The 24,550-nt window shown below is 38.3% G+C and overlaps 2 protein-coding genes and 1 long non-coding RNA gene across 3 annotated transcripts; 1 reads left to right on the top strand and 2 right to left on the bottom strand.

Moving 5' to 3' along the window:
* Positions 1-2,499: 2,499 nt before the first annotated feature.
* On the top strand, positions 2,500-19,084 carry gtf2f2b (general transcription factor IIF, polypeptide 2b). The gene is made up of 8 exons (XM_058391340.1): positions 2,500-2,662; positions 2,782-2,855; positions 2,956-2,974; positions 3,328-3,472; positions 16,035-16,116; positions 16,208-16,307; positions 16,435-16,578; positions 18,805-19,084. The coding sequence occupies exons 1-8, from the start codon at positions 2,594-2,596 to the stop codon at positions 18,937-18,939; spliced, it is 768 nt and encodes a 255-aa protein (XP_058247323.1). The 5' UTR covers positions 2,500-2,593; the 3' UTR covers positions 18,940-19,084.
* On the bottom strand, positions 8,719-10,232 carry kctd4 (potassium channel tetramerization domain containing 4). Its single transcript, XM_058391339.1, has one exon. It carries the CDS (start codon positions 10,202-10,204, stop codon positions 9,260-9,262), a length of 945 nt encoding a protein of 314 aa, XP_058247322.1. The 5' UTR covers positions 10,205-10,232; the 3' UTR covers positions 8,719-9,259.
* Positions 19,085-20,271: 1,187 nt separating the features above from the next.
* Positions 20,272-24,231, bottom strand: LOC131353973 (uncharacterized). The gene is made up of 6 exons (XR_009204680.1): positions 23,889-24,231; positions 23,564-23,620; positions 23,178-23,280; positions 21,075-21,125; positions 20,700-20,769; positions 20,272-20,575 (listed from the first exon to the last, which is right to left on the bottom strand). It is a non-coding gene; the product is annotated as an uncharacterized LOC131353973 (long non-coding RNA).
* Between the last annotated feature and the right edge of the window lie 319 nt (positions 24,232-24,550).

The following is a 24,550-nucleotide window of genomic DNA, read 5'->3' as shown; positions in this document are numbered from 1 at the left end:
GAATCCAGAGTTTATCCACGTTCATCGGGGCAATTTAGGTTTATCCAATTATTCGGGGGAAAAAATACAAACACAGACAGTATCCCTAACTCAGGATTGAAATGAGGACCCCAGCAATATGGGGCAGAAGAGCTACTGTACCCACTGTGTTACCATCCCACTGTATTGCTGATTAATGCTGGAAAAAATTGCTGTGTATGTCACTAAGACGTATCCGGAAGAAACCTATTCAGTTAATTTCCATGCAGATCATTTCTTCTATTAAAGGCCAACAATGTTTCAGCAGTCTTTCATTATGCACGATTTTTGTTATAGTGCTTGTTTCGGATGAGCTCTTGAATTAATATGAACATGATGAAAGGTGAGCCTGGATTAAAAAAGCTCAGTTTACAGAACTTAAACCAGATCTTCAGTTTTGTCATGAGTCCTAACTAAAGTATTTTTTAAGGATTTTAATCTGAGACTTCTGTAACAGTTTTTCTACTAGGCTTTTTTTGTTTTGTTTTGTAAAGCCTAAGAAAATGGAGCAGACTGTGTGCATGGCTGCCTCCTGGTGGCTTGTTCGAGATGGAAGTCTCAGTAGCCTTGAATGAATGAAATTAGGTTAGTTAACTGATGCAGATGTGAAAGTAAATTTAACTTAATTTGTTATTAAATAATATAATGTTAAACTAATCATTTAAATTGTACATGTGGAAGAGTACTAATGAAGAATTCCTGGGTAAATATGCAATCAGTTTATGTTATCATCCTGCATACAAACTTTCACACAGTCAGTGAAAGATGCATATTAAATACAGTTTTGGGCTCAAAAATCAAGAGTCAGTTAAGTGAGTGAGATGAATTGATATAGAACATTTATGGAATATGGAGAATGGCAAATAAAAAATATATCCATCAATATATCCTTGAATCAATGCATGAATGGATGAAAGAATGATTGAATTAATCCACAAAGCAGCTGATCAATAAATCAATAAATACCTTCACACAAAACAAAAGTATTTCCAGTACCTACTTATGTATGTATGCTAATCAGTGATTATCATATACTGCATACATATTATACAGCATAACTCTATAATGAACAGATGTATAAATAGATGTATATCAGGGATGCTACCAGCATCCTAACCCTTCTGGGCATTGAATGAGTTCTGAATAAATTCTGGGCATTGAGTCTCTTTCTAATCATACACAATAGCAGTCAGTCCAGTTGCAGTGGCTCACTATCTTGGTGTGCTTGTTAAATTAAATTGGGGTTTCAATAAAGCCCTTTGGATTAAATTTCTCAAAAAACATAAACATATCAGATATCACAAACAATCTTTGCCAATTGAATGAATCTTCTAACTGAAACTAAAAGACATAGCATTTGTTTATGCAAATGAGGCTTCGTCTACATTAAACTAGTATGAATTTGCACCAAAAATCAAGTCCTTTGATTTTGTTAGAATAAAAATATTATTTCACTGTTAACACACACTCAAAAGAAAGAGTAACATTTTGTAGTTTGATTGAACGTAATTTCTTTTTTGTTTAATTGTGAGAATAGCATTCGGTGTTATAAAATATGTATTTTACAGATATTTTCATTTGCTAGTAGAAATAAATCTTCTGTAGTCCTTCTGTGAAATCCTTCAAATTAAGTGATTAACAAATTTTATGAGTCATCTAAACTGAAAATGTGCCTTTTGAAATATAGATCATTTTAAATATAGATTTAAAATGATTGAAATATAGATCATTTTAAACACATAAGGTTGTTTAATGTATTTCCACACTGCTTAGTGGGGTTTATACGGTTTATAACAGAAATTGAAACATCACAATGACACATAATCTCATACTTTCAGTGATGTGCCATGGCCTCAGTGGATGCAGCTTTAAAGCCTTTAAAGTTTCAGGTATTTTAATGGTCAATAATTGATAAAAACAGTGAAACATTTCTCTGTATAGTTTTGATATAGTTTTCTATTTCGGTTTCAGACATATTAGATGCAAATTCACCAAAAATGCTCATACAGGTTTCACATCTAGTTCTGTTTTTAAGCTAACATTTACACAACTGTGTGGAATGTCTAGCTGAAGATAAGCTATCCTACATTTTGCACTTATGACTGAATAACAGTGTTGCATTTTGCTTGTTTATTTTATTTTATTTATTTATTTTTATTTAGTTAGTTCCATCACACATAAGTACAAGACAAAAACTACAAGGCAGATATAAGGTAACGTCGTACAATTTAAAGTAAGACTAAACAACAACAACAACAACAACAGCAGCAGCAGCAAAACATAAAATAATTAACATAAACATAAATATAAAAAAGAAATCAATAAAAAAAATACCAGGACAAAAAAAGTGCTCTATAAGGGCAGTTACATACATTTTTGCATTTTGCTCACGTTTGCGTTAAAACCAGCGCTAGGTGTCAGTATATATACACACTGCACTCTTTGGGCCATGACTCAAACATATAAGCCTAGCACCTTAGTATATAGTCATTTTTAAAGCAAGTGACCACAGGCGTTTTTCTGGCCTCTAGGCTTAGTTTTTTCTCCTTAAGAGTGGAGCTGAGAGACTGCAGTTATGTCCGATAAAGGCCGCGATGTCGATTTAACAAGAGCCAAGCAAAACACCGGCGTTTGGTTGGTGAAGGTTGGTCCAGTATTTGTAGATCTCAAAAAATATGCTAGATTACTTATTGCTACACTATACGCAATAAATACACTATATACACTATACTAACTTAAAGCCATGTTGTTTTCCCCCACCAGATTCCTAAGTATCTGGCGCAGCAGTGGGGAAAAGCATCTGGACGAGGTGAAGTTGGCAAACTTAAAATAATTAAGTAAGCAGAATTTCCCTAATAAGTAGCCGATTAAATCCTGTGTTTTTGTCCGAATGGTTGTAACTTCCTTCCACTACCTTTTTCCTCCCACCTCTACAAGACAACAAGGAAAAACAATGGTGAGTATTTTATCAATGTTTTAAAGCCACTCTCTTTAAATTCATAAATATGGCTATAAATAAATGTATACAGCTGAAATTTGCTTTTTTAATTGTTAGATAAATTGATATCTTAATTGTTTGTCTCCCATTTACAATTGCATTTAAAAAGACAACGTGAATTATATGAAATATGTAAATATTTATATGAATTATAAAACAGAGAGTGAGTAAAACTGAATGTTTCAGTTTGCCATCAGATATAACTGGTGTTTTATGGTGTAAGGGCATCCTATTGGACTATTATTATCCCCAAATCCCTGAAAAATACATGTGACGGTGCCACAGAGTTTGTGTGACTTACTGTTTCTCAGGTGTCATTCAATCTGAATGAAGAACTGAGTGTGGTTGAATATTCCGGGGAGAAGACCATGTCAGTGCGAGCGCCCACAGAGCATCCGTTCACCATGCAGACTGTGGGGGGCCAGACCCTGGCCGTCTTTACAGAGAACTCCTCAGGTGAGCCTTCACATCAAACACTTGTGATGGAAAGAAGGTTTCTTTAAGCAATGTGAAATCTCTTACCCACTTTAACAGAATCTATAGTCGTCGAGTTCAGGAGAGTTGTCATTAAACCAGTGGTGTCCAAGATGGTTTAGACCTTTTTCACTTACATCTGATTTCACTTTGGTTAACCGTTTCCTGCATTATGTACACTGCCATTCAACCACTTGTTGACAGTGGTGTCAGTGGGAAATAGCACTTGCTTCACCTTTACCTAAAGAAACTGGTGCAGCAGCACTGTTAGTCTGATCGGGATCAGGTTCCAAAGCTTCAACTTCCATTCTTCAATGTTGTCCTCTGTAAAAGCCATCTCACTGATTGATTTTGTTGCCCACTATGCTCCTTAAACTGTTGCAAATGAATCATATAGCTGCATTGCCTTTTGAAACCTGGAGTGAAGCTTTTGCTTTTGTATCTTTCTGCCTCTGTGCTGGATCATCACTGAATTATTTAATCATCAATATGATTGTGACCATTGCTAACCTGTGTGTGAGGAAAGGAGCCAGCAGTGAAAGCTGATTATCGCTTATGTTTGAACTTGCTAGAATTATTTTCTGCTTCTCAACAGTCTGTCTGCACTAGCAACGTTCTACATCCACCAACAAATAAGCATTAACACGTATCACAGCTATTATTATACTTAATATATTTCAAGGTGGAGTTTTTCTTTAAGGCATACATGCCAGTTGTCTGAAGCTTAGAATAGTGTCCTTGAAATGCATCCAAAAGCTCAAGAATATATCTCTTCATTTATAGTACAGTATGATGAACCATATTTAGAAGCTTTAGATACAAGCACATCCTACACCAAACTTTGGGTTTGAGTCTGACCATTAGTTCAACCTGAACTGTATTTTGATTGTGTGTGTGTATGTCTGTTTGTGTGGGTGGGTGGGTGTGTATGTACACACACAGACACACACAAGTATACACATGTGGTTATTGCAACATCACAACCATTTTCTGTTACTGTGCTCTGGTAACAATATCCAAAAATTCTAATATACTGATGTGATGTGTGATTTAGCAGTAAGAGGATATTTAAGAATACATAGCTAATGAGCGAAAGCAAATGCAACAAAATGTGGAATTTAATCTCTTGTTCTCTTTTTGTTCTCGTTGCTTATGAATATTTTTTGCAGCCGTCTGCCTAGCTCTTGCAAGCCGCAGGTATTGATTAAGTGGTTGCTAAGCAACAGGTTAGCCACCGAAGTTGGCAATGAATAGAGGCTCTTGCTTCAGTTAAAAGCTTTCTCTGGCCTATGGGGGTGGTAAGGGAGGGGGAATATTTTTTCCAGGCAAGTTATGAATTGAAGTAGTTCAGGGTGAAAAACACTTCATCAAATGCAACAGTGTATAAAGGCTCAAAGCTGCCAAACACTCTAAGAATTTCTCAGAGAATTACAGACATATGGTTCTTCAGTGCAAAAAAATTTTGTACATTTTTTTTCCCCTGCACACACGAAACTGCAGTAAGCAGCAATAAAATTAGAAATAAAACCGTTTTTAGACTGCAATATAGCTAAATTATTCTGAATTGGCTGAAATGATTTGCTTGAACAATTATGCTAGTTGAAGCTGGTAAGTTTTCTAATATATTCAAAATGATTCCTGATGGTCTTCCATTATGAAACCAGAGTAATTTGAAAATGATGAAACGTTCTTGCTTAATGATGGGGTTATTATACACTATAACTTTTTGTTGTGTAGTTAAACCCCTATCAGGTTGTGTTTAGAAAGAAAAGTTTCATTACATATTTCATGAACATGTATGTATGAATACTTTAAGAATTAGCAAAAAACTACATATACATGAATGCAAAAAATCTAAGCTGTAGAACTTGACATTTATTTCCTATCAAATCTTTTTAGTTGTGGTTGTTTTCTCAGTGTTACAATGTAAATGTCCACTGTATACATAGCCTTTGCTGACCTAAATGCAACAGGATTGGCTAGAATAGACCCTGACCAGTGATTATTCCTCTTAGACTTATCTAGTGCTCCACACACACATTAATTCAGAGAGTCTCAGGCTGCTAATGGAGTTTGAACTTAGAAATGCATATATGTGTTTTTGTATCCAATGGGAAAAGAGTGGAAGCTGTGTTCAGCTGTGTTTTTTCCAGTTCCTGAAATAAATGGTCTGTGTGGTGTGTTAGAGGTGTGTGTGCTGGTGTGCACACGTGCATGTGTATGTGTTGAGCGAGTACTGTTGAATGGATGTGCCTCAGAGGCTTTCATAAGGTGTCACAGTCAAATGTGAGATACTGCTTGTTAACAGTACTGCCTCACACCCAATAACAGGCTGGGAAGTCAACTTTCCTTGACACTCGTAGGCGCATATAGTCGGTTGCCAGGTCAGGCTAGAGCAAAAAGCAGAACGCTGAAGCATACACATGCACTAAAAGGCATTTCACGATTACAGTACTTATTTAAAACAACAGGTATAAAGAACTGGGTCCATCAAAAGTCATAAATGATGCTGCACTTAGTAACAGATTTTTTCCCCTCTGTGACCTGAAATAGAAAGGAATAGAATATGGAGGAGTCAGAGAACTGAGATAATTAGTGCAGATGGTTGGTGTGGTGGAAGGTTTAGTTGCCTCTTTTCCACAATAATTTTTTTGTGTTTTTCTGAGAATCATGTTTTAAAGAAGTGAATGAGTCCTAGTAGCTGATTCCAGACTCTGTATTAGAATATAGCCAGCCTCAGTAAGAGAATTGATGCTATCCATTTGTAACCATTACTACTCATTATACCGTTCTTAATTATAGGCAAGAAGTGGTGCAATATATTCAGCAATGTGGCTACTAAATGACTGAATGTCTCACATAGTGGTTGGTTTCTGAGTCTGATGTATCTTGATCAAAAAATTAGTGTTATTCAGTACCATCTAAATAGGCGATCATTATGTGGTTAGGAATTCTGAATCATTGCAGCTGTGCATGATGTTATAGTAGTAAAGCATATTTGTTTCCATATAGAAGTTGTAAAATCAATCTCTGCGAAATCGCTCTTGTTAAACGAAATTGATATTTAAGTTAAGCAGAGCAAATTTAATAATTATGAAGTTGAGGGTTTTTCTTTTTTCCTCTGAAGGTTTGTATTTTTCACACTCCTCTATTCTCACCCATCTAACACTTCACATTATTAATGCAAAACCCTGCTTGGGATTCTATTTAAGATTCTGGTCCCTCTGGTGTTAAGATGTGACGCCCAAAATTCTTTTTCCTTTCATCAGTTTGCATTTTTGAAAGAATGCTGTCGGAGAAGCAGTTGTTGTTCAGACCACCCTAAATATGTAATCAGTTTGTTTTGAGCCATTTCCTTTTGATACAGGATCAGGTTATTTTTATATGCAGTTATACTCATTATTTCCTCCTGACATCCAGAAAGCTGTTATTCCTCTTCATGAAGGTGGTAAGTAGTGTTCAGCTATTGTAGTTATTATACAGTGGCATCAAAGCTTTATTGACAGAGTTGACATGCAGTTTCATGTGTAGATATTCATCCCTGGCTAATTAAGAAATGCACAGTTTATCATTATGCCTCTGCGTAAGACACTGTATCTTTACAAGACCACACTACTGAGTGGGCGGGCTTTTTTTTTTCTCTAAGCTTGGTATGGCCACATTTAGTTTTAATGCACTAGGAATTTGAAGCCAATGTGTTAGTTTGGCATGGTGCCATTTGAGAGTAGCCATTAAATGTCTGTGTAATATGTGTAAGTGTTTTATTAGAACGTATTATGATGCCTGAATCCGTGGTGTGAAATATTTGTCTGCACCATTAGTATAACTGTGATGAATCCATTAAAATGGAATAAATGACAGAGTGAATATAAGACAACACATTTACCTCCAAATTGTGATGGACTTGCATTTATTAATAAAACATGGAAAGAAATCAAATCACATTTTCATCCTGACTGTGTACAGATATAAATGTGTTTATGAGACCCCTTAGGGGTATGTGCCACCTTGAATTAAAATGGAAGCTTGACCAATTAATTATTATAACGATATTAGTCATGTCGCCCCTGGAACACTCGATAAGAATCAGCGGGCTTTTGTTGTAATGTAGGAGTCTTGCCTGGCAGCAAATGGATGTGAGACTAATCCATGAATATTTGAGCAGTTAATGGCTCTTACATCTGAAATAAATGCGTGCAACCTCCCCCCACCCACACCACAAGGTGTTAGTTGCCCTGATGCCTGCGGGTTAGAGATGCATCATCAGCCATGGATAAGGGCTAATAAGCCCCACAGTCTCTCATCAAAAATGAATGACCCTTATCTGCAATTAAAAATGAAACCCAGTTTGATGTTCTCACAACAAACTGTGGGGATGGGTATGATTCTGTCTCCTCAAGTGTCAACTATTCATTGTGACTCATTAGCAGGAGATGGGTGCAGGACCGATTCTATGGAAACAGATGTATTTTTGTGTGTGGAGATGCAGTCTGCCTTGTTGTGGGTGTAGCCATATGTCCAAAGTTACTTCATTTGAAAATGACTGTCTTTTCTGGCTGTAACCGAGTTTACACTGGCATCAAACAAATGTATTCATAAACAGTCACCAGTATTTTTATGTGCTTGATAGCTGTATGGATATAAATAGGATTCATTAATACCTATAACATTGCTTTGTTATTTGAATTATATGTTAGCAGAACAAAAAGCTGATGACACAATGAGATAGTATCTGTCATTTAGTCAAACATATTATTGATCAAATGTCAGATACTAAAGCATATTGAAAGCTCTTATTGTATTAGGTAACAGTGAATTCGTGTTCATGGATGATTGCTATTTATACACAGTATATGGTATCTCATGTTCTGTCACAAAAGTAAAAGCTTCAAATTAGCTGCTTTAAAATTAGGCTCAGTGCTGGAGGAGAAATTTAATAATTATTGAACAATGGCCCCCTGTTTTTAGGTCATACAGAATATTGCAGACTTATTTAGGGCACCGTGTAATAGTCTCTGTCTTCTTACTTGGGAAGTGAATTCTACCTATGTCTATACTGAACCCATGCAACTCTGTTTACAAGAGTGTATGCAATCTCTCTATTACTATTATATAGATGACTGTTCTATTACTGTTAATATTAGGAAATAATGCAACAAAATCTACTGACCTCTTTGGAAGCAGGCAAATCCAATAATATAACAAGCATTAAATAAAATGTGCTACAATTTGCTATTTATAATCTTTATTTTGCAAAACATTCACAGGTTCTGAATAAGGTTTTTGCTGTCAACTTTACTTTTTCACAACACCAGCAATTACAACATTTGCTCCCAAAGGGAAATAATATTTGCACATGCATTATGTATTTCAACCTGTTGATCATACATCACAGTAGTTGTTCCTATGAAACCTGTTCTGAACCTGAACCAGTTCCTCTGATCTGATTATATTCTGGAAAAAAAGGCAAAGGTTTTCTATAATACATTTCAGTTCATAAACCAATATCCATATGCTCTTTATCTTACTTTAAAAAAAAAAAAAAAAAAAAAAGCTAGTTTTTGTCAAGTGAAAGATTATACATAGTATGCCAGAAGAAAACACAATACATAACACCTCTTTTTACTTTTCAAGGCTGGTTAGTAGGAGCTTGAGGAATGCAGAAGCAGCATACATTGCAGAATGTTCTTTTGTAAATACAGTGCAGGTCCTGTGCTGATGGCTGGAAACATCAATGCGGGTTGATGGGTACTTTTGTGCTGGTTTGGGTCACTTGACAAAGTGCAGGGCCTCACATTGCACTACTGATCCCCGGCTACTGTCCAGGCAGGTGAGCAGACGAAAGCCTGCTTTAAGAGCCATCATGACCGTTTCAAGCTTGAGCGTCTCCAGAGTGCACAGAAAGGTGCTGTCCTCCTTGAGCACCAGACGTGAACCCTGCTCGGACTTGATGAAGTGCCGGAACTGGATGATGTTAGATGAGACCACAAACTCCTCAGGGAAGCCATCCAGACGACTCTTGGAGATCTGCACCAGACGCGCTTTAACTTTCTCAATGAAGGTTGAATCGCTGCAGTAGACCTTGAGGCCGTGTGAGCGCTCGTGGCTGTCGGTCACCTCTAGAAAGGCAGGTTCACGCTGACCTGCCTGTTGCTGCTCCCACTCTTGCAGCGCTTGGGCCAGCTCGCTCAGCCGGTAGAAGTCGGCCTCGCGCCGTAGAAGTGCCAATTCCTTGAAGTCATCTGGCAAGATCAGCTCCCCGGTCCTCAGGAAATTCAAAATGTGGCGGAAAACAGGCCCATCACGATCAATAAACGTGTTGCCCATGGAGTCTACATGCTGCACAGCTTTCTTACCACTGACAAGCTCTTCAAGTAGTGAGCCAGGGTGTTTGGCTAGAGTTTGCCGTTGTGCCGCGTATAAGTAACCCCCCACATTGAGGGTGATTGTGCCCGAGGAGGGCTTCTTAAAGCTCTTGCTGGGCTGCAGCAAGTCCGGATTAATCTGCCTTAGCTCGCTTTCCATCCTTCTGAGATTCCATTCCATGCCGTTTCCCGAGCCCAGCCTGACAGTGTGTGTAGGGGGAGGAGTGTGTTTGCGTGTGTGCGGGCGAGCAAGCAAATAGCAGCGGCGCTGGCATTGAGCGCGGGAGCACTGAGCCCTGCCAGCAAGTGCCGGAGCCTTTCGCAGCCACACACACACATACAAGTGCATGCATGCACGGTCACAAACGCTTACACACTCTCAGGAGGAGGAGGTGGAGGAGGAGGGCTGTTAAGGGTGGGCTTGTCTGCGTCAGTGGGAAGGAGGGAGAGAGAGAGAGAGAGTGCAAGAGAGAGAGAGAGCAAAAGAGAGAGAAAGCGAGCACACAGCCCTGCCTCCCATCCACTTTAAAGGCTGGATTTAATCACCTCTCCACTCCGATGTGCTCCTCCGCTCTGGTTCAGCAATTAGCACTCATTCGGCTCTAATGAAAGAGATCATCAGCTGGGCAGCAGCTTGTAAGATTAGAGCACTTGGCCAAACAGTATACACTCAGCTTAACATGCTGGGCTTAAACTAAACCTCTGGAAATTTGGGGGGTAGGGCAGGTTGGTATATTGATGTCAAAGTTTACACATTTTAGTTCTCTTTTGTCAGAATCTTTGCTTCAGAGGGCCATCTGTTCTTATTGTGTGCTTCTAGTGACTATTGGCAGCTTTATTAATAAACACGGCCAGATCGAGAACAGCGCATTGGCATGTTTATGTAAATGACTTGTTTTTCATCTTTCAGACAGCATAAGTGTGCCCAATGCAACACACACACTTTAAGAGGCCTAAAAGGGAAAGGATGCATCTTCTTTACAATCCTTGTTTATATCTTGGAGAGAAAATGAATTACTAGCACAATCAGTTATGGTAAAAACTTTAATTCGTAGCTATGCAATGGCAAAGGAAGTCATTGACCTCAAGCTGACTTAGAATATACTAACCAAAAAAACTACACTGTGTCATTAGGTAATAAAAATACTCTCAGGGTTAGGATTCAACATTTTTTTTTGTAATATTACCATAAGAATGTGGGCTGACAATAATAGACAGCCTAAGCAACGTCTGTTTGTCGCTAAGGAGATATGCCTTTATACAGACTGCCGTCTTAATGTGTCTCTGGCGTCGTTCTCTGCACTTGGCCATTGAGGCATTTCTGTCTGCTGTGTCTGTCAACAATGACGTCTTGTCAGTCACGTCAAATTATTTGTTTTGCCCTGGGTAAGGAGAGCTTAGCTCTTTGGCATCATGCATGCTATTTGAGACTAGTAACAAGAAGTCGTCTCTTCCAGACTAGGATAGAAGATGTAACTTCAAGGTTCACCCACTGTTTATAATCATTAGAAATGTTTTAAAACCATGCTGAATTTTTCTAGTATTTTCCAATTCTATTGGCTCTAGACTCATATACAATACCCTACTTAATTATAAGTAGCTATAATCATTTGATTACTTAAAGTAATAAGAGCTCTTGCCATAAAGCTGGTCCCTTTTAAGTGCAAAGAATAGCATGTCTCAAGTGCCTTTCTTCAGCTTATAGGAAATCAAGTTACAGTACAGGCGGCATTTCTCAAAGGAAATTTAATAGAAAAATATTCATGTGTATAAAAAGGCTAGTACAGTATTGAAAAAGAGACTTGGACAAGGTATTGGATAATGTTGACAATGACAAATACTGAGGGTGATGATTCAATGATTTTGGGAAAAAAAGGGAAGAGACTAACATCATAAGTTTTGAATGCTATAACCAATACTCACTTAGTCATTCATTTATTGTAGGTGACTAAACACTAGGCATCTGTGTACATACAGAGTACATCAAAGTACAGTGTGAGACAAGGGAGCTGTCCTAGTGACCGTATGAGTAGAGACAAGCCGCTTCTTGAGGCATGAATAATGCAGCGTGTAAGACAGTGCAGACAGCATATTTCTTACACTCATATAGGGTGTTTGTATTTTCACTGTTCCTTCAGGTACAGTGCAATGTTTACGAAAGTGTTTTATGTTATAGGAGACAAGGTCTACACAGGACTTGCACGATATTTGTCAGATTGTAAGATCAAGAGCTATTTGACAACCATATTTGAAATGTCCTTTTGTCAATTTTTCTTGTGTATGTATTCTTGTGTGCGCATTTCATTTAAGTACATCCGCGCTTGAAAATAACTGCCCACAATTGTTGCTTAGATGGCCTCCAAGTGAACAGACTTTAGCAGGGGGGCTTTGGTAATACTACGCACAAAGAGTTTGTTTTTCTGTAGTTAATTATAAATTTGAGTGGTTGGAATATAAGTGGTTTATTGTTGTTGGGGGTTAACCTGGCAGGCATTCCGAAAGATGATTTTCAGCACTCATAGAGCTTGTGGTAATTTAACAAAACAACAAGACATGATGTTTGTGATGAATGAGATTTTAATTTACAGACAGCAACATAGAATGAATGTGCTGCTATACATCTCAGCCACTATAAACAATCTAACAGTTAATACCTTCATTCATTCATTCATTCATTCATTCATTTAGTTATCTTCAGCAGGTGCTTTATCCTGATCAAAAACATAGTGGATCCCAGGAATACCTGAGGCAGGAAAATACTCTGAATAGGACTCCAGTCAATCACAGGGCATCATGCACACATGTTTTCATGCACATTCACCCCTAGGGGTAGCTAGTCTCCCTGCTGACATGTTATCTGGAGGTAGAAGGAAACTGGCAGACATGGAGTCATTGAAGAAACATTTACTGGCAAACAGTGCAGCAACAATCACCAGTTGATCACTGGTCATTTTTCTGACAGTGAAGGCACATAATTAGCATTCTCTAGCCAAAATACAAGATGCCAAAAATGTAATCTAGGATGATTAAAATCACTACTCTCAAGGGTTCAAGACTCTGGGCTACAGAACAGAAAGTTAGGGATTCAAGCCCCTGCACCATCAAGCTGCCACTGCCATCTTGAGTAAGGCCATTAACCCTTTCTGCTCCAGGGATGCCATATCTTGGCTCCGACCCCAAATTTCTAACAAGCTGGGATGTGCATAGAAAGAATTTCACTGTCATGCCATATGATTGTGACAGAGGCTTTTGTATATTTATGTATACATTTTTGTATATACGTTGTATATTTTATATTTTATACAGATTCAATCAGTTTGTGTAGTGTATAATTAAACTTCATTGCGATTAATATAGTTCTTCAAATCAGAAAACTGAAAATGTGTATATTGTTATGCTCCAAGTATCAATACACTTATTTTGTGCTTTGAGGTTGAATAGTTTGGCCTATTATAGTTGGCATAATGTGTTTTTAAGCCTCCTTCCCTGAGTAGTGGAGGCATTATGTTTTTGGGTTGTCCGTCCGTCCGTCCGCCTGTCTGTTTGTGCCCGCTATTTCAAGAAGGAGTGGTTGAATGTTTAGAGTTGAAATGAAATGATCATCGTGACCAACACATGAACTGATTAGATTTTAGAATTCATCTAAACAGCAAGGTCAAATATCTGAAAAGGTTTTTCTTCAATAGTTCCTTTCTGTTTGAAGTATTTTAAAAGAAGGACCAGGACCAGGTCCTACTTGTTTAATTCATTACTGGATGAATTTTTAAGACATACATTTTCTCTTGTAATAGTATATTTGTGTTTCTCTTCTATTCCGTTCTCAGGCAGTGTAAGTGTCCAGCTTTTATGGAAGGTCTGATGGTTTAACAGTAATAGACAGCCCATGTGACTGTGCATTAATTAGCTCATGCTTACAGAAAGCCTTTTGAAAACCACTAGTAAGATAGCAATGCTTAATGTAAGAGGCACTTGATTTTGACTTTCACAGTAAATGTTAAATTCATGCTCTCTAATTTGCATATGCATATTCTGTATATTAAAGCGTAGGATCCTGTGCCATTCTAAGTATTACTCCAGATTGTAAAACCGGTACAAAGCTATGAGTAACAGCTCATTAGAGCTGTGTTTTAATTACAGCTGTAAGGGGGGGATGTTAGCGAATCATTGTGTATTGTGATAGATTTCACAATGCATATCATGATTGTGAATATAATGACATATTGAGTTGCAAACAGAAATGTAGTGAAAAGTTCAGCTAAAGTTCTTTCCTCAGTATTTTTACTTAAAAAAAAAAAAAAAAACTACACACGCAGCCAGATGTCACTCTTATTTTTAATTTTAAGGGTAATTGACGATAATTATAGTGAGCAGTCTTTTTTTTTTCGGTGCCAAGATTTTCTATAAATGGTAACACTGTTAAATTATTCATAGTTTGCTGAGGTGTTGGTTAAATCACTTGATTGGCACTTGTTGAAGGAAAGACTTATACATGAGACATTTGCCATTTGAAACTGCAAATTACAGTTGACCGTCATTGCGTAACATGGAGGTGGTGGGTGGCAACAAGAGTTAAGACGTTCTAAAGAAAATGTCACACGGATGATAAAGAATTTCTCCACCTTTTTCCAACTGAGATCACTCTGTTGCCTGTGATGTTTCTCAACAGTGTTTCTTTCATAAATGCTCTCCACCTTTCCAGTTCTATATGGAAGAGTATGGTTGACACCCCGCCTTCTCCTTAGCCTCTACTGAGTTTGAGATTGAAACACAAGAGAGCAATATTCACAGTTTAAAGTCGATGCCAAAAACAGTCCAAAGTGAGAAATTGTCTCTCGGATTAATTGCAAGGCATAAATAACCCGCTGAAAAATTTATCACAAAACTCTGGATGAGAGATATATTGTACAAAAAGATATAACAACTGAATTAGCTGATGGGGAGGATGGGACGATGCAACAGATTGCCCTGAAATGCTTGTCTTCGGCAGATATTTGCAAATGAGCTGAGAAGTCTGATTCAAGATGCTGGTGCACACAGGTTGGTGAGAGAGCGAGAAAGAAAGAGACAAAAGAGAGAGTGTGTGTGTGTGTGTGTGTATGTAGATGACTTGGGATGTTTGGATGTTTTGAGCTCAGGCAGAGCAGAGCGGATGGTAACCTGTGAGGGGGCGTAAGATTGACCTCTAACCTTGCCAACATCTCAGCAGCGGTTTGGCAGCCCACAGCCTACACCACCCCCAACTCCATTGAGCATGGATGTGAATGCCTCCCGCTACATTACTGGAGGTTTCTCGGATATTGTTTCTATGATCATTCTTGTGTAACATTAAAGAGCATGAACAGTGAGGTGTTTTTTCCCCCCCAAATAAAAACCGCGTGGCCTCTTGTGCCGCTGAACTGTGCGTTACTGTGAGGCAAATGGATGCTTCAAAATAGAAGTGGGTGTATTTATTAAGTCACTCCAACAAGTACTCCTGCACTCATCAGTCAGTAATTGCTAATAATTGTGTGCAAGACCGGTGATGGATTTTGTGGGTGAAATTGTGATGTTGTTAAAAGGTTTTCTATTGGACCAGAGAGCCTTCAAAACCATGACCTTTTGCGGTATTGTTTGGTACATGAACACTTTTTTTTTTTTTTTTTTAAATCAAATATTAAAGCATTCAGTCATAAAACCAGAGATGTGCAGACCTCACAGTGCTGTAGATAAGGGCTTCACACTAGGAAAACAAAAATGCTTATATGTAAACTGAACATATTAGATTTGTGTGTGTCTGTGTGTGTTTATCTATGGATTTCTATTGCAAAGTTCAGGGAGATTAAATATATTACATGTTTGTCAGACCACTATTAATAAAACTGCAAAATATAAGTATTGAGGCATAGAAAGCACCTGTCTGAATCACAAGATTGCAAATGTCAAGTTGAAATTTGAAAAGGGGTTGTACGCCAACACTACAATTGAGGGTGCTTGTTTCTGACAAGAATTATTCTGCATTGTTCGGTACTTCTCTTCCTAATTTTATCGAGTGGCACTATGGATTCATTTACGAGTAGATGTTAGAACCACAGCTTTCTGACAAATGTCATGTTTGAGTTTGTTTATACAAGTCATAATGGATTTATTGCATGTTTAACACACATGAATAAATAATACTGCTTTTTGTTTCTGCTTCAAAGACCAGGTTACACTTGAAGGCATGGTAGTACAACGTGCTGAATGCAGACCTGCAGTCAGTGAGAGCTACATGAAGTTAAAGAAGTAAGCATGTCCAATGGTGTATTGAAAACCAGTGTTTAGTATTCAAAGCTGCAAAGTTAAATTGTTTATAACTCGCACATATTGTTTGCAGACTACAGATTGAGGAATCGAAGAAGCCACTCCGACTGTCTCAGCAGCTGGAGAAAGCAATTACCACCAATTACAAACCTGTGTCTAATCACACCTATAATGCAAGTTCGCTCCTGTATTTTTTTTCTCTTTGTTTGTTTGTCAGAAATGTAAGTTCGCTTCTGTATTTTTTGTCTTTGTTTGTTTGTCAGAGTTTTGTATGTATTTACACAAGTTCTCTGCCTACAGGTGGAATATGAAAAGAAAAAGAAAGAGGAAGGCAAGAGAGCCAGGGCTGACAAACAGAAAGTTCTGGAAATGCTCTTCTCTGCTTTCGAGAAACACCAGTATTACAACATTAAGGACTTGGTAGAGATCACTAAGCAACCTGTGGTGAGTCACACTGTTCCTGAGCCAGTCAGACTCATGTGGCCCTACAAATACGTTAAAAGATAACGATCTAAACCTGGGGTGCCAGACTCCTGTATCCACTCAGAGTCTTGGGAATATAACCTTCTACCTTGTACATTCTACCTTGTGTAATACACCTAGTGCAAACTAAATGTAATGCAAGACAAGACAATAAAATACAAGCTCCTATAGACTCCAGGACATGAATTTGACCGTGTGTAATGGAATCGAATCCTCACATGATTTCCCAGAGATTTATTCATTCGAAGTACAGATTAAAGAAAGCATCATTTATAATGTAGGCAATCAATGATGCGAAGCTGTGTACATGCATATTCTGTATCTATAGATTTACACCCCACAGGCTTGTACCTCTGTGCCTTTGCAATCTCTACAGCTCTGTAAATGGATGCGAGCCAGTGGCTGGTGTAGGGAGTTTAAAAATGTGTCCTAAAATAGTTCTGGGTTTTGTAATGCAGGGCTGTGATTTAATTGGTTTCTGAATGTGACCTCTGGATGAGATGCTTGTTTTGATTTTATGCATGAGAGTTCCAAATTTTTGAAACCAGTTTACCCTTCATGTGCTGGTGTAGTGTGCTTTGCTATTGATAGGCAGTTTTATTTTGTTTGCAGCTGTCAACTCTAAAGCACACTAACCTATGAGAGTTTCATTTTGAAGGACCACAGTGATGCCTAAAGCTTTTTTTTTTTTTAGCAGTATAATCCAATATTTTCATTCATTCATCTTCTGTAACTGGGTTATTGTGGTCAGGGCTGAGGTGAATCTGAAGCATTTTGGCAGTATACCGTGGATGTGTACACTATATCACAAAGCTGATACGTGCATTTTAAAATACTGAAGCAAATGAAATACCAATACACCAGTCTAAGCTTTTACTATTCAGGAGTTACTTGATGAGGAGTTGATCAGGAGTGTCGTGATGTCAAGTCGTATTTGTATAAGTGACAAATATGATTTGATTTTAAGAGGCACTAAGATAGTTACACTTGACACCGGTATCATAATGCAAAGCGCCGTGATTCCAGATCAGCGTTTCTCCTCAGGTGGGCTTTGTACAACTCTCTGATTGCATTATCATTGTTAAGGGTTCTTGCCATTCTCAAGTATAACTACCACATAAATACTGTCTCAGTTTCTCCCTGCCTGAGATGTAAATGTCATGAAGTTAGATGACTCATGTCAATACTGCTGAATTATGACACTAATCAGGAGCAGGGAAAGTTTTAAAACCGATGGAAGTCAAAACCGTGCTAACTAACGCCCTCCAGTGGTCACTGTTTTTAATTACAGCAAACTGCTTTAAATATAACAAAGCATATAGTGTGCATAAGGGTATATCTTTACATTATTGTATTAAATTTGCTGTGTTTTTGGTACAGTGAATGCAGTAGGATTGTTCAGATGTTGAAAAACGTGCTTAGCTCGTCATGAGGCATAATAATTTATGTTTGAAGGTTTGGGGGTAGTAAAAGGTAGAATGCTCAATCCCACCTGCTCCCGTAGTTATTTTAGATATTTTAAATTATTTAAAAATCAGCAATTTAACCCAAAGTGAGCCTTTTTCAAAGATACAGGAATGAATGAACTGAGTAGCCCATTGCGTCTGATACACACTCACCTACTAATCAGTGTGCTATTGCTTTGTCTTGTGAGCTTCATCTTCTCTTGTGTCCTTGTGCACTTCTAGTTCAAGAAGCCATCGAAGAAAAAACAACAGCATAAAATATAGCTTTGATCAAAATAATGACATTTGTGGGGAATTCTAGGAACATTATGATAGTTATGCATTTATAGATACTTATTTTAATAATTTATTTTTTGTAGGGTGTATTGTTGCTGCTCAGATCTTGTTTATTGTTTTGTTTATAATCTTTTTTTAAAAATCCCCCACACTACAGTGTTCACATCTCATTTTAATGGTGTTCATGTAAAAACTTGTTGCCGTGGTGACAGAATGACATCACTTCGAGCACCAGATATCACCAGTTCTTGTGGGGCTTAAATGAACAATTGTTACCAGCTGCATGCCAGCTGTTTTGTCATTAGTTATTTTATGAAGGGAAAAAGCTTTATATCTATTAAAGAGGCATGATATGTCAGTGTTCTTTAATCAGCAGCTTAATTATAGCACTGCTTTTATGGATAAGACATGACTCTTGATCTCTAACCAGTTCGAGCTTTCCTAGATTTACCTGAAAGAAATTCTGCGTGAAATTGGAGTTTACAATCCCAGAGGGCCTCACAAAAGCACCTGGGAGCTGAAACCAGAATATCGCCACTACCAGGAAGAAGAAAATGAAGAGGAAGAAAAGATGGTCTAACATTTACAGTGATGTGGCAGCACCTACACTAATGAGATCATTTATTTTATTTTTGCCAATTAATTTGGTCTGGAAAAAAGATGCCATGAATGTTTTGTTGTGTGTGTGAAATGGGATTGCTCTGAAGAGAAAATGAAATAAATGTGTATTTGTTAAAATATTTTGGTGCACTGCTATTAGATAAACAAGAATGTTTACTGAACACATACATGATAGAAATTAAGACTACTGAGTATTAGTGTTTTGTTATAATATATGTGATGTGATATTCAGCACATTTTACATTTATGGATTGCAGCTTTAGATATGAACATCTAACAGTTTAAGGTGTTCAGTTTCTTCCTTATTCTGCATCTACACAGCCCTCTAGAATGCACTGAGTGTATTGCCACCCTTCTATCATAGTCAGCGTTAGTGAATCTGGATAGATTTTAGTCTTTAGTCAATTCTTTAACCATTTCTGTGTTTGGGAATTGGCCATGTCTGAATCTACTAGTACTGGCAACCAGGATTTGGGCTGAATTATCCTAGCTGAATTAATATATAATTCAGGATGCTATTAATTTTGAGTGACCCGGAAGCATCAATGATTCATCAATGATTCACCAATGATTCTTTGTAGGTTCCCTTTGGTCATTAAGTACACAAGTAATATGCACGACCAAAAAAAGTTTGAAATTGACTTCATGATTACGCACAATACCAACTTTAAGACCAATGATGCTGCATTTTTTGAGATGCTCTCAAGAAGGGCTTCTTTCTTCTTGCCCTTTCTTGTTCTTCCAAACAGCTTTTTATGGACGATATTTATAAAGTTTCAAGGTTTATTGTCTTTACTGTGATCTTTAGGCTCTTTTTCTTTCTCCATCATCCTCCTCACTGTGTGGGTGTCAGTATGGTCAAGGGTCCACTTCCTGGCAACTCTTTTATACACATTATGCTTTTGGTCAAAAATCTTGTGTTAAATCCTTTGATTGGTAATGGAAAAAAATAGAAACCACATTTATATCCCAGTGAAAAAAGGACAAGGATAAATAGAGCAGTTGCTAAGTGAAGTTTTTTTCTAAGCATTTATTCAAGGGTGCCAATTATGGCTCATAACTTTGAGTATAAAAGCGATCTTCCATAGAAAATGTTCAAATGAATGTAAAAAATGCTTTATTAGAGCATAAATACTGTAGTTAATTTCTAATGTTCAAGTGGAAATTTGTATAATGCATGTGTTTACTCAATTTTAAACTTGGTTGACTGATTCTGAGCTGCATTCAATTAGCTTTATCCTATTTTGTGTATTTGTAAAATGAAAAGAAAAAAAAAGCCATAAACCAGATCCAGTATTTCAATTTATTAATTTTAATGAAAATTCAAATGTTAAATGATGAACAATTAATTTAACACAGACTTAGATTTCCATTAAAATATATTTAGTATTTAACATACATGCCTCATTTGGCTTGACCTGTATGTATGCTGTTTTACACCATCAACTTTATGTTGGTGGTAAAGGGCATTTATCTGCATATATCTTTGCATTCTCCTTGAAAAGTTCCAGCTGTTCTGTTTCAAAATATAGAAATTTATCTGATAGTCATATAGTATGCAAACTTCTGAGATGTGAATCAATCCCAGGCTTTACCTGTGGGGAAAAAACAAAATGCAACATACAAAAACAATTAAATTCCAGTTGGGATTTTTAGTCAGGTTAAGGTTATTTGAATGTAGAAAAGGGTATGAAGTACATTCAGATGTGATGTACACACTTTTACAGGACAGAAGATTCCGTATTGGTATGTTCATCTTCACTGCCGTTTGACAAATCCAGCACGAAACCTTACAAAACAGAAAAATGAAAGCAAATCCATTAAAAGTCAGGTTAAAAAAATGCTGCACATTTTGCTAAAAAAAAAAAAAAAAATCACGATATGTGCTCAGGTAATACATGCAATGTTTCACTGGTTATAACCTCAGTAGGTTGGGGGTCATCCTTGCACATATCCTGTACTCAGCCTTGCTTAGCTGATTATATCATGCTCCATGATCATGGCTCTATTTCTATTATTTTCAGAAATGATCTAACTATTCATGAATATTCCACTGACATTAGGCTAGATTATGTTAATGAATGAATTATATACCTCAGGAAGGCCTAGACACTGCTCCCTTTATCCATCTGTGCATCAATTCACCTGTGAAAAAAAGCAATAAATTACCACAAGCTTCCCATACGGTGCAGCATAGGAGGAGAGTATGTATGTGCTCAGTTAATACATGCCATGGTCACTGGTTATAACCTCAGCAGAAAATAGTCATCACAGCACAGAGTGGGAAAAAAACCCCCAAACAATTATAACTATAATAAAAAGGCGTCTCTAGCATGTAGATAGTGTAAAACAGGACATTTTAGGAGTCATTGCTATACTTTCAGATCATTTCATTTTCTAGACATGGCAGATATACACTATATTGCCAAAAGTATTCGCTCACCCATCCAAATAATCAGAATCAGGTGTTCCAATCACTTCCATGGCCACAGGTGTATAAAATCAAGCACCTAGGCATGCAGACTGTTTTTACAAACATTTGTGAATGAATGGGTCGCTCTCAGGAGCTCAGTGAATTCCAGCGTGGAACTGTGATAGGATGCCACCTGTGCAACAAATCCAGTCGTGAAATTTCCTCACTCCTAAATATTCCACAGTCAACTGTCAGCTGTATTATAAGAACGTGGAAGTGTTTGGGAACGACAGCAACTCAGCCACGAAGTGGTAGGCCACGTAAACTGACGGAGCGGGGTCAGCGGATGCTGAGGCACATGGTGTGAAGAGGTCGCCAACTTTCTGCAGAGTCAATCGCTACAGACCTCCAAACTTCATGTGGCCTTCAGATTAGCTCAAGAACAGTGCGTAGAGAGCTTCATGGAATGGGTTTCCATGGCCGAGCAGCTGCATCCAAGCCATACATCACCAAGTGCAATGCAAAGCGTCGGATGCAGTGGTGTAAAGCACGCCGCCACTGGACTCTAGAGCAGTGGAGACGCGTTCTCTGGAGTGACGAATCGCGCTTCTCCATCTGGCAATCTGATGGACGAGTCTGGGTTTGGCGGTTGCCAGGAGAACGGTACTTGTCTGACTGCATTGTGCCAAGTGTAAAGTTTGGTGGAGGGGGGATTATGGTGTGGGGTTGTTTTTCAGGAGCTGGGCTCGGCCCCTTAGTTCCAGTGAAAGGAACTCTGAATGCTTCAGCATACCAAGACATTTTGGACAATTCCATGCTCCCAACTTTGTGGGAACAGTTTGGAGCTGGCCCCTTCCTCTTCCAACATGACTGTGCACCAGTGCACAAAGCAAGGTCCATAAAGACATGGATGACAGAGTCTGGTGTGGATGAACTTGACTGGCCTGCACAGAGTCCTGACCTCAACCCGATAGAACACCTTTGGGATGAATTAGAGTGGAGACTGAGAGCCAGGGCTTCTCGTCCAACATCAGTGTGTGACCTCACAAATGCGCTTCTGGAAGAATGGTCAAAAATTCCCATAAACACACTCCTAAACCTTGTGGACAGCCTTCCCAGAAGAGTTGAAGCTGTTATAGCTGCAAAGGGTGGACCGACGTCATATTGAACCCTATGGATTAGAAATGGGATGTCACCTAAGTTCATAGGCGAGTCAAGGCAGGTGAGCGAATACTTTTGGCAATATAGTGTATCTCAGATGATTTCAGCTGGCATTCACAGAAAGGTTGCTTAGGTCATTGTCCTTTCGGCTGTTCGGAGTCGCTGCAGCAGATCATTTGGTCCGCATGTTTTGATTTGGCAAAAGTTTTACGCCGGATGCCCTTTCTGATACAACCCTCCCATTTAATCTGCGCTTGAGACCGGCACAGAGTTAACTCTTCAGTGGCTGTGTTAGGTCCCTCCCTACCTGGGAATCGAACCAGGGCTGTGGCAATGAGAGTGCGGGATCCTGCAGCTGAAGAACCAGGAGGCTCAAACAAATGGCTTAATACATCATACCCATAATACACATACATAAAACTGACAGAACACTATTATGAACACACGTGCACCTACTGATTTATGAAAGTATCTGATAACCCAATTATCTGGTAACAGTGCAATGCATGAAATCATGCAGATATGCACCAGCAGCTTCGATAGTTTTCCTATCAACCATCAAAAAGGGGAAATCCCAGTTATTTATTTCTGACCATGTGCATCCCAACATAACCACAACTTACCCATCTTTCAATGGCTACTTCCAGCATGCTATGTGACGAATCAAAAGTCTTCTCAAACTGGTTTCATGAGCATGACAAGGTCTTCAGTGGCCTTCCCAATCATCTGATAGAACAGTAATGAAATGTGGTAGATTCAGAGCATGAAAGTGCATCTGTAACTTGACCTACAACAATCATGTCAACATGAACCAGAATCATCAGAAATGTTTCCAAAATGGTGTAGAAGTCATGTCACAAATATCTAGGACTATTACGAGAGGAAAAGGGAGACATTACTCAGTACAGTGTTTAATTATACACAGACATTGTGTGTTTTATTGCAGTTTGAATTGATTTGAATTCATTTTTTTATGGTGATTTTTATATCGTAAGGATCACCTACATACCTGCACATCTCCCAGTGTTCTACCCATGACGGTGATCCGTTGGGTATCATGGTGACTCTGTGGGAAAACAGTCAAAGTGACCAGAAGCCCTATTTGTTTCTGAATTAATAGCTGGGCTTCACCTGACACGTGCTCAGGTAATACATGCCATAACATTTCACAGGTTATAACCTCAGTAAATAGAAGTCATCATTGCACGTGACCGTCAGTATGCATGGTCCTGGGTCATAGCAGATTTTATTTACGATGTATCTTAACTCCTTAGTCGAAGACTTGCTAGCAAGCTAAATCCTTTGACTCTAAGCTGAGGGAAGGTTATACGTACCTGCTGCGTTTCTGCTTTTTTTTTTAATGTGCATTATGATTAGCTTGGTCATAACTTAGACTTAGCACGTGCACCTTCCAGCACCTCGAACGAAAAAGGAAAAAAGAACGCATGCTACAAGTCGGGAAAATGGCGCGCGGTGATCACGTCATCACTGTGTCGACGGTTGCCAGGTTTTCGCTCACACCAATACGAGCACTTACTCACTTACTATACGCGCGTTTTAGCAATATAATTTGCACTGGTGATCATTTTAACGAAATATTATAGACGAGACGTTTCAAATTCAGCGTGGAACTATGGAAAAGACATGGGCTAACATAATATAGTTCCGTAGGCTGGCTGCTTCGCTACAGGTCAGGGCTTGAACTAGAGCGCCCTCGTGTGGAACCACTGCTAGCTGGTTATAACGTCCAAATATATACACTACTCACAAAAAGTTAAAGATATTTGGCTTTTGGGTGAAATTTATGGAAAATGTAAAAAGTTCACGCTACAGTGATATTATATTATGAAAGTAGGGCATTTAAGTAAAAGCATGCAATGGTGATTTCCTCATCTCAAACAATTTATTGAAACAAAAGCCAACAACAGTGGTGGGTATACCACAACATAAAATGTCAATGTCTCAATAATTTGTCATGTGCCTTTGACCATCAATT

This window comes from Hemibagrus wyckioides, linkage group LG06 (assembly GCF_019097595.1).
Source record: "Hemibagrus wyckioides isolate EC202008001 linkage group LG06, SWU_Hwy_1.0, whole genome shotgun sequence".
Lineage (NCBI taxonomy): Eukaryota > Metazoa > Chordata > Actinopteri > Siluriformes > Bagridae > Hemibagrus > Hemibagrus wyckioides.
Note: the sequence above shows the minus strand (reverse complement) of the source record. Positions and strands in the feature narration are given on the sequence as shown.

Coding starts and splice junctions, on each gene's coding strand:
- kctd4 (XM_058391339.1), bottom strand. CDS start 10,204: ATGCACTTGTATGTGTGTGTGTGGCTGCGAAAGGCTCCGGCACTTGCT.
- gtf2f2b (XM_058391340.1), top strand. CDS start 2,594: ATGTCCGATAAAGGCCGCGATGTCGATTTAACAAGAGCCAAGCAAAAC. Junction 16,308..16,434: donor TGTCTAATCACACCTATAAT/GCAAGTTCGCTC, acceptor CTCTGCCTACAG/GTGGAATATGAAAAGAAAAA. Junction 16,579..18,804: donor AGATCACTAAGCAACCTGTG/GTGAGTCACACT, acceptor GAGCTTTCCTAG/ATTTACCTGAAAGAAATTCT.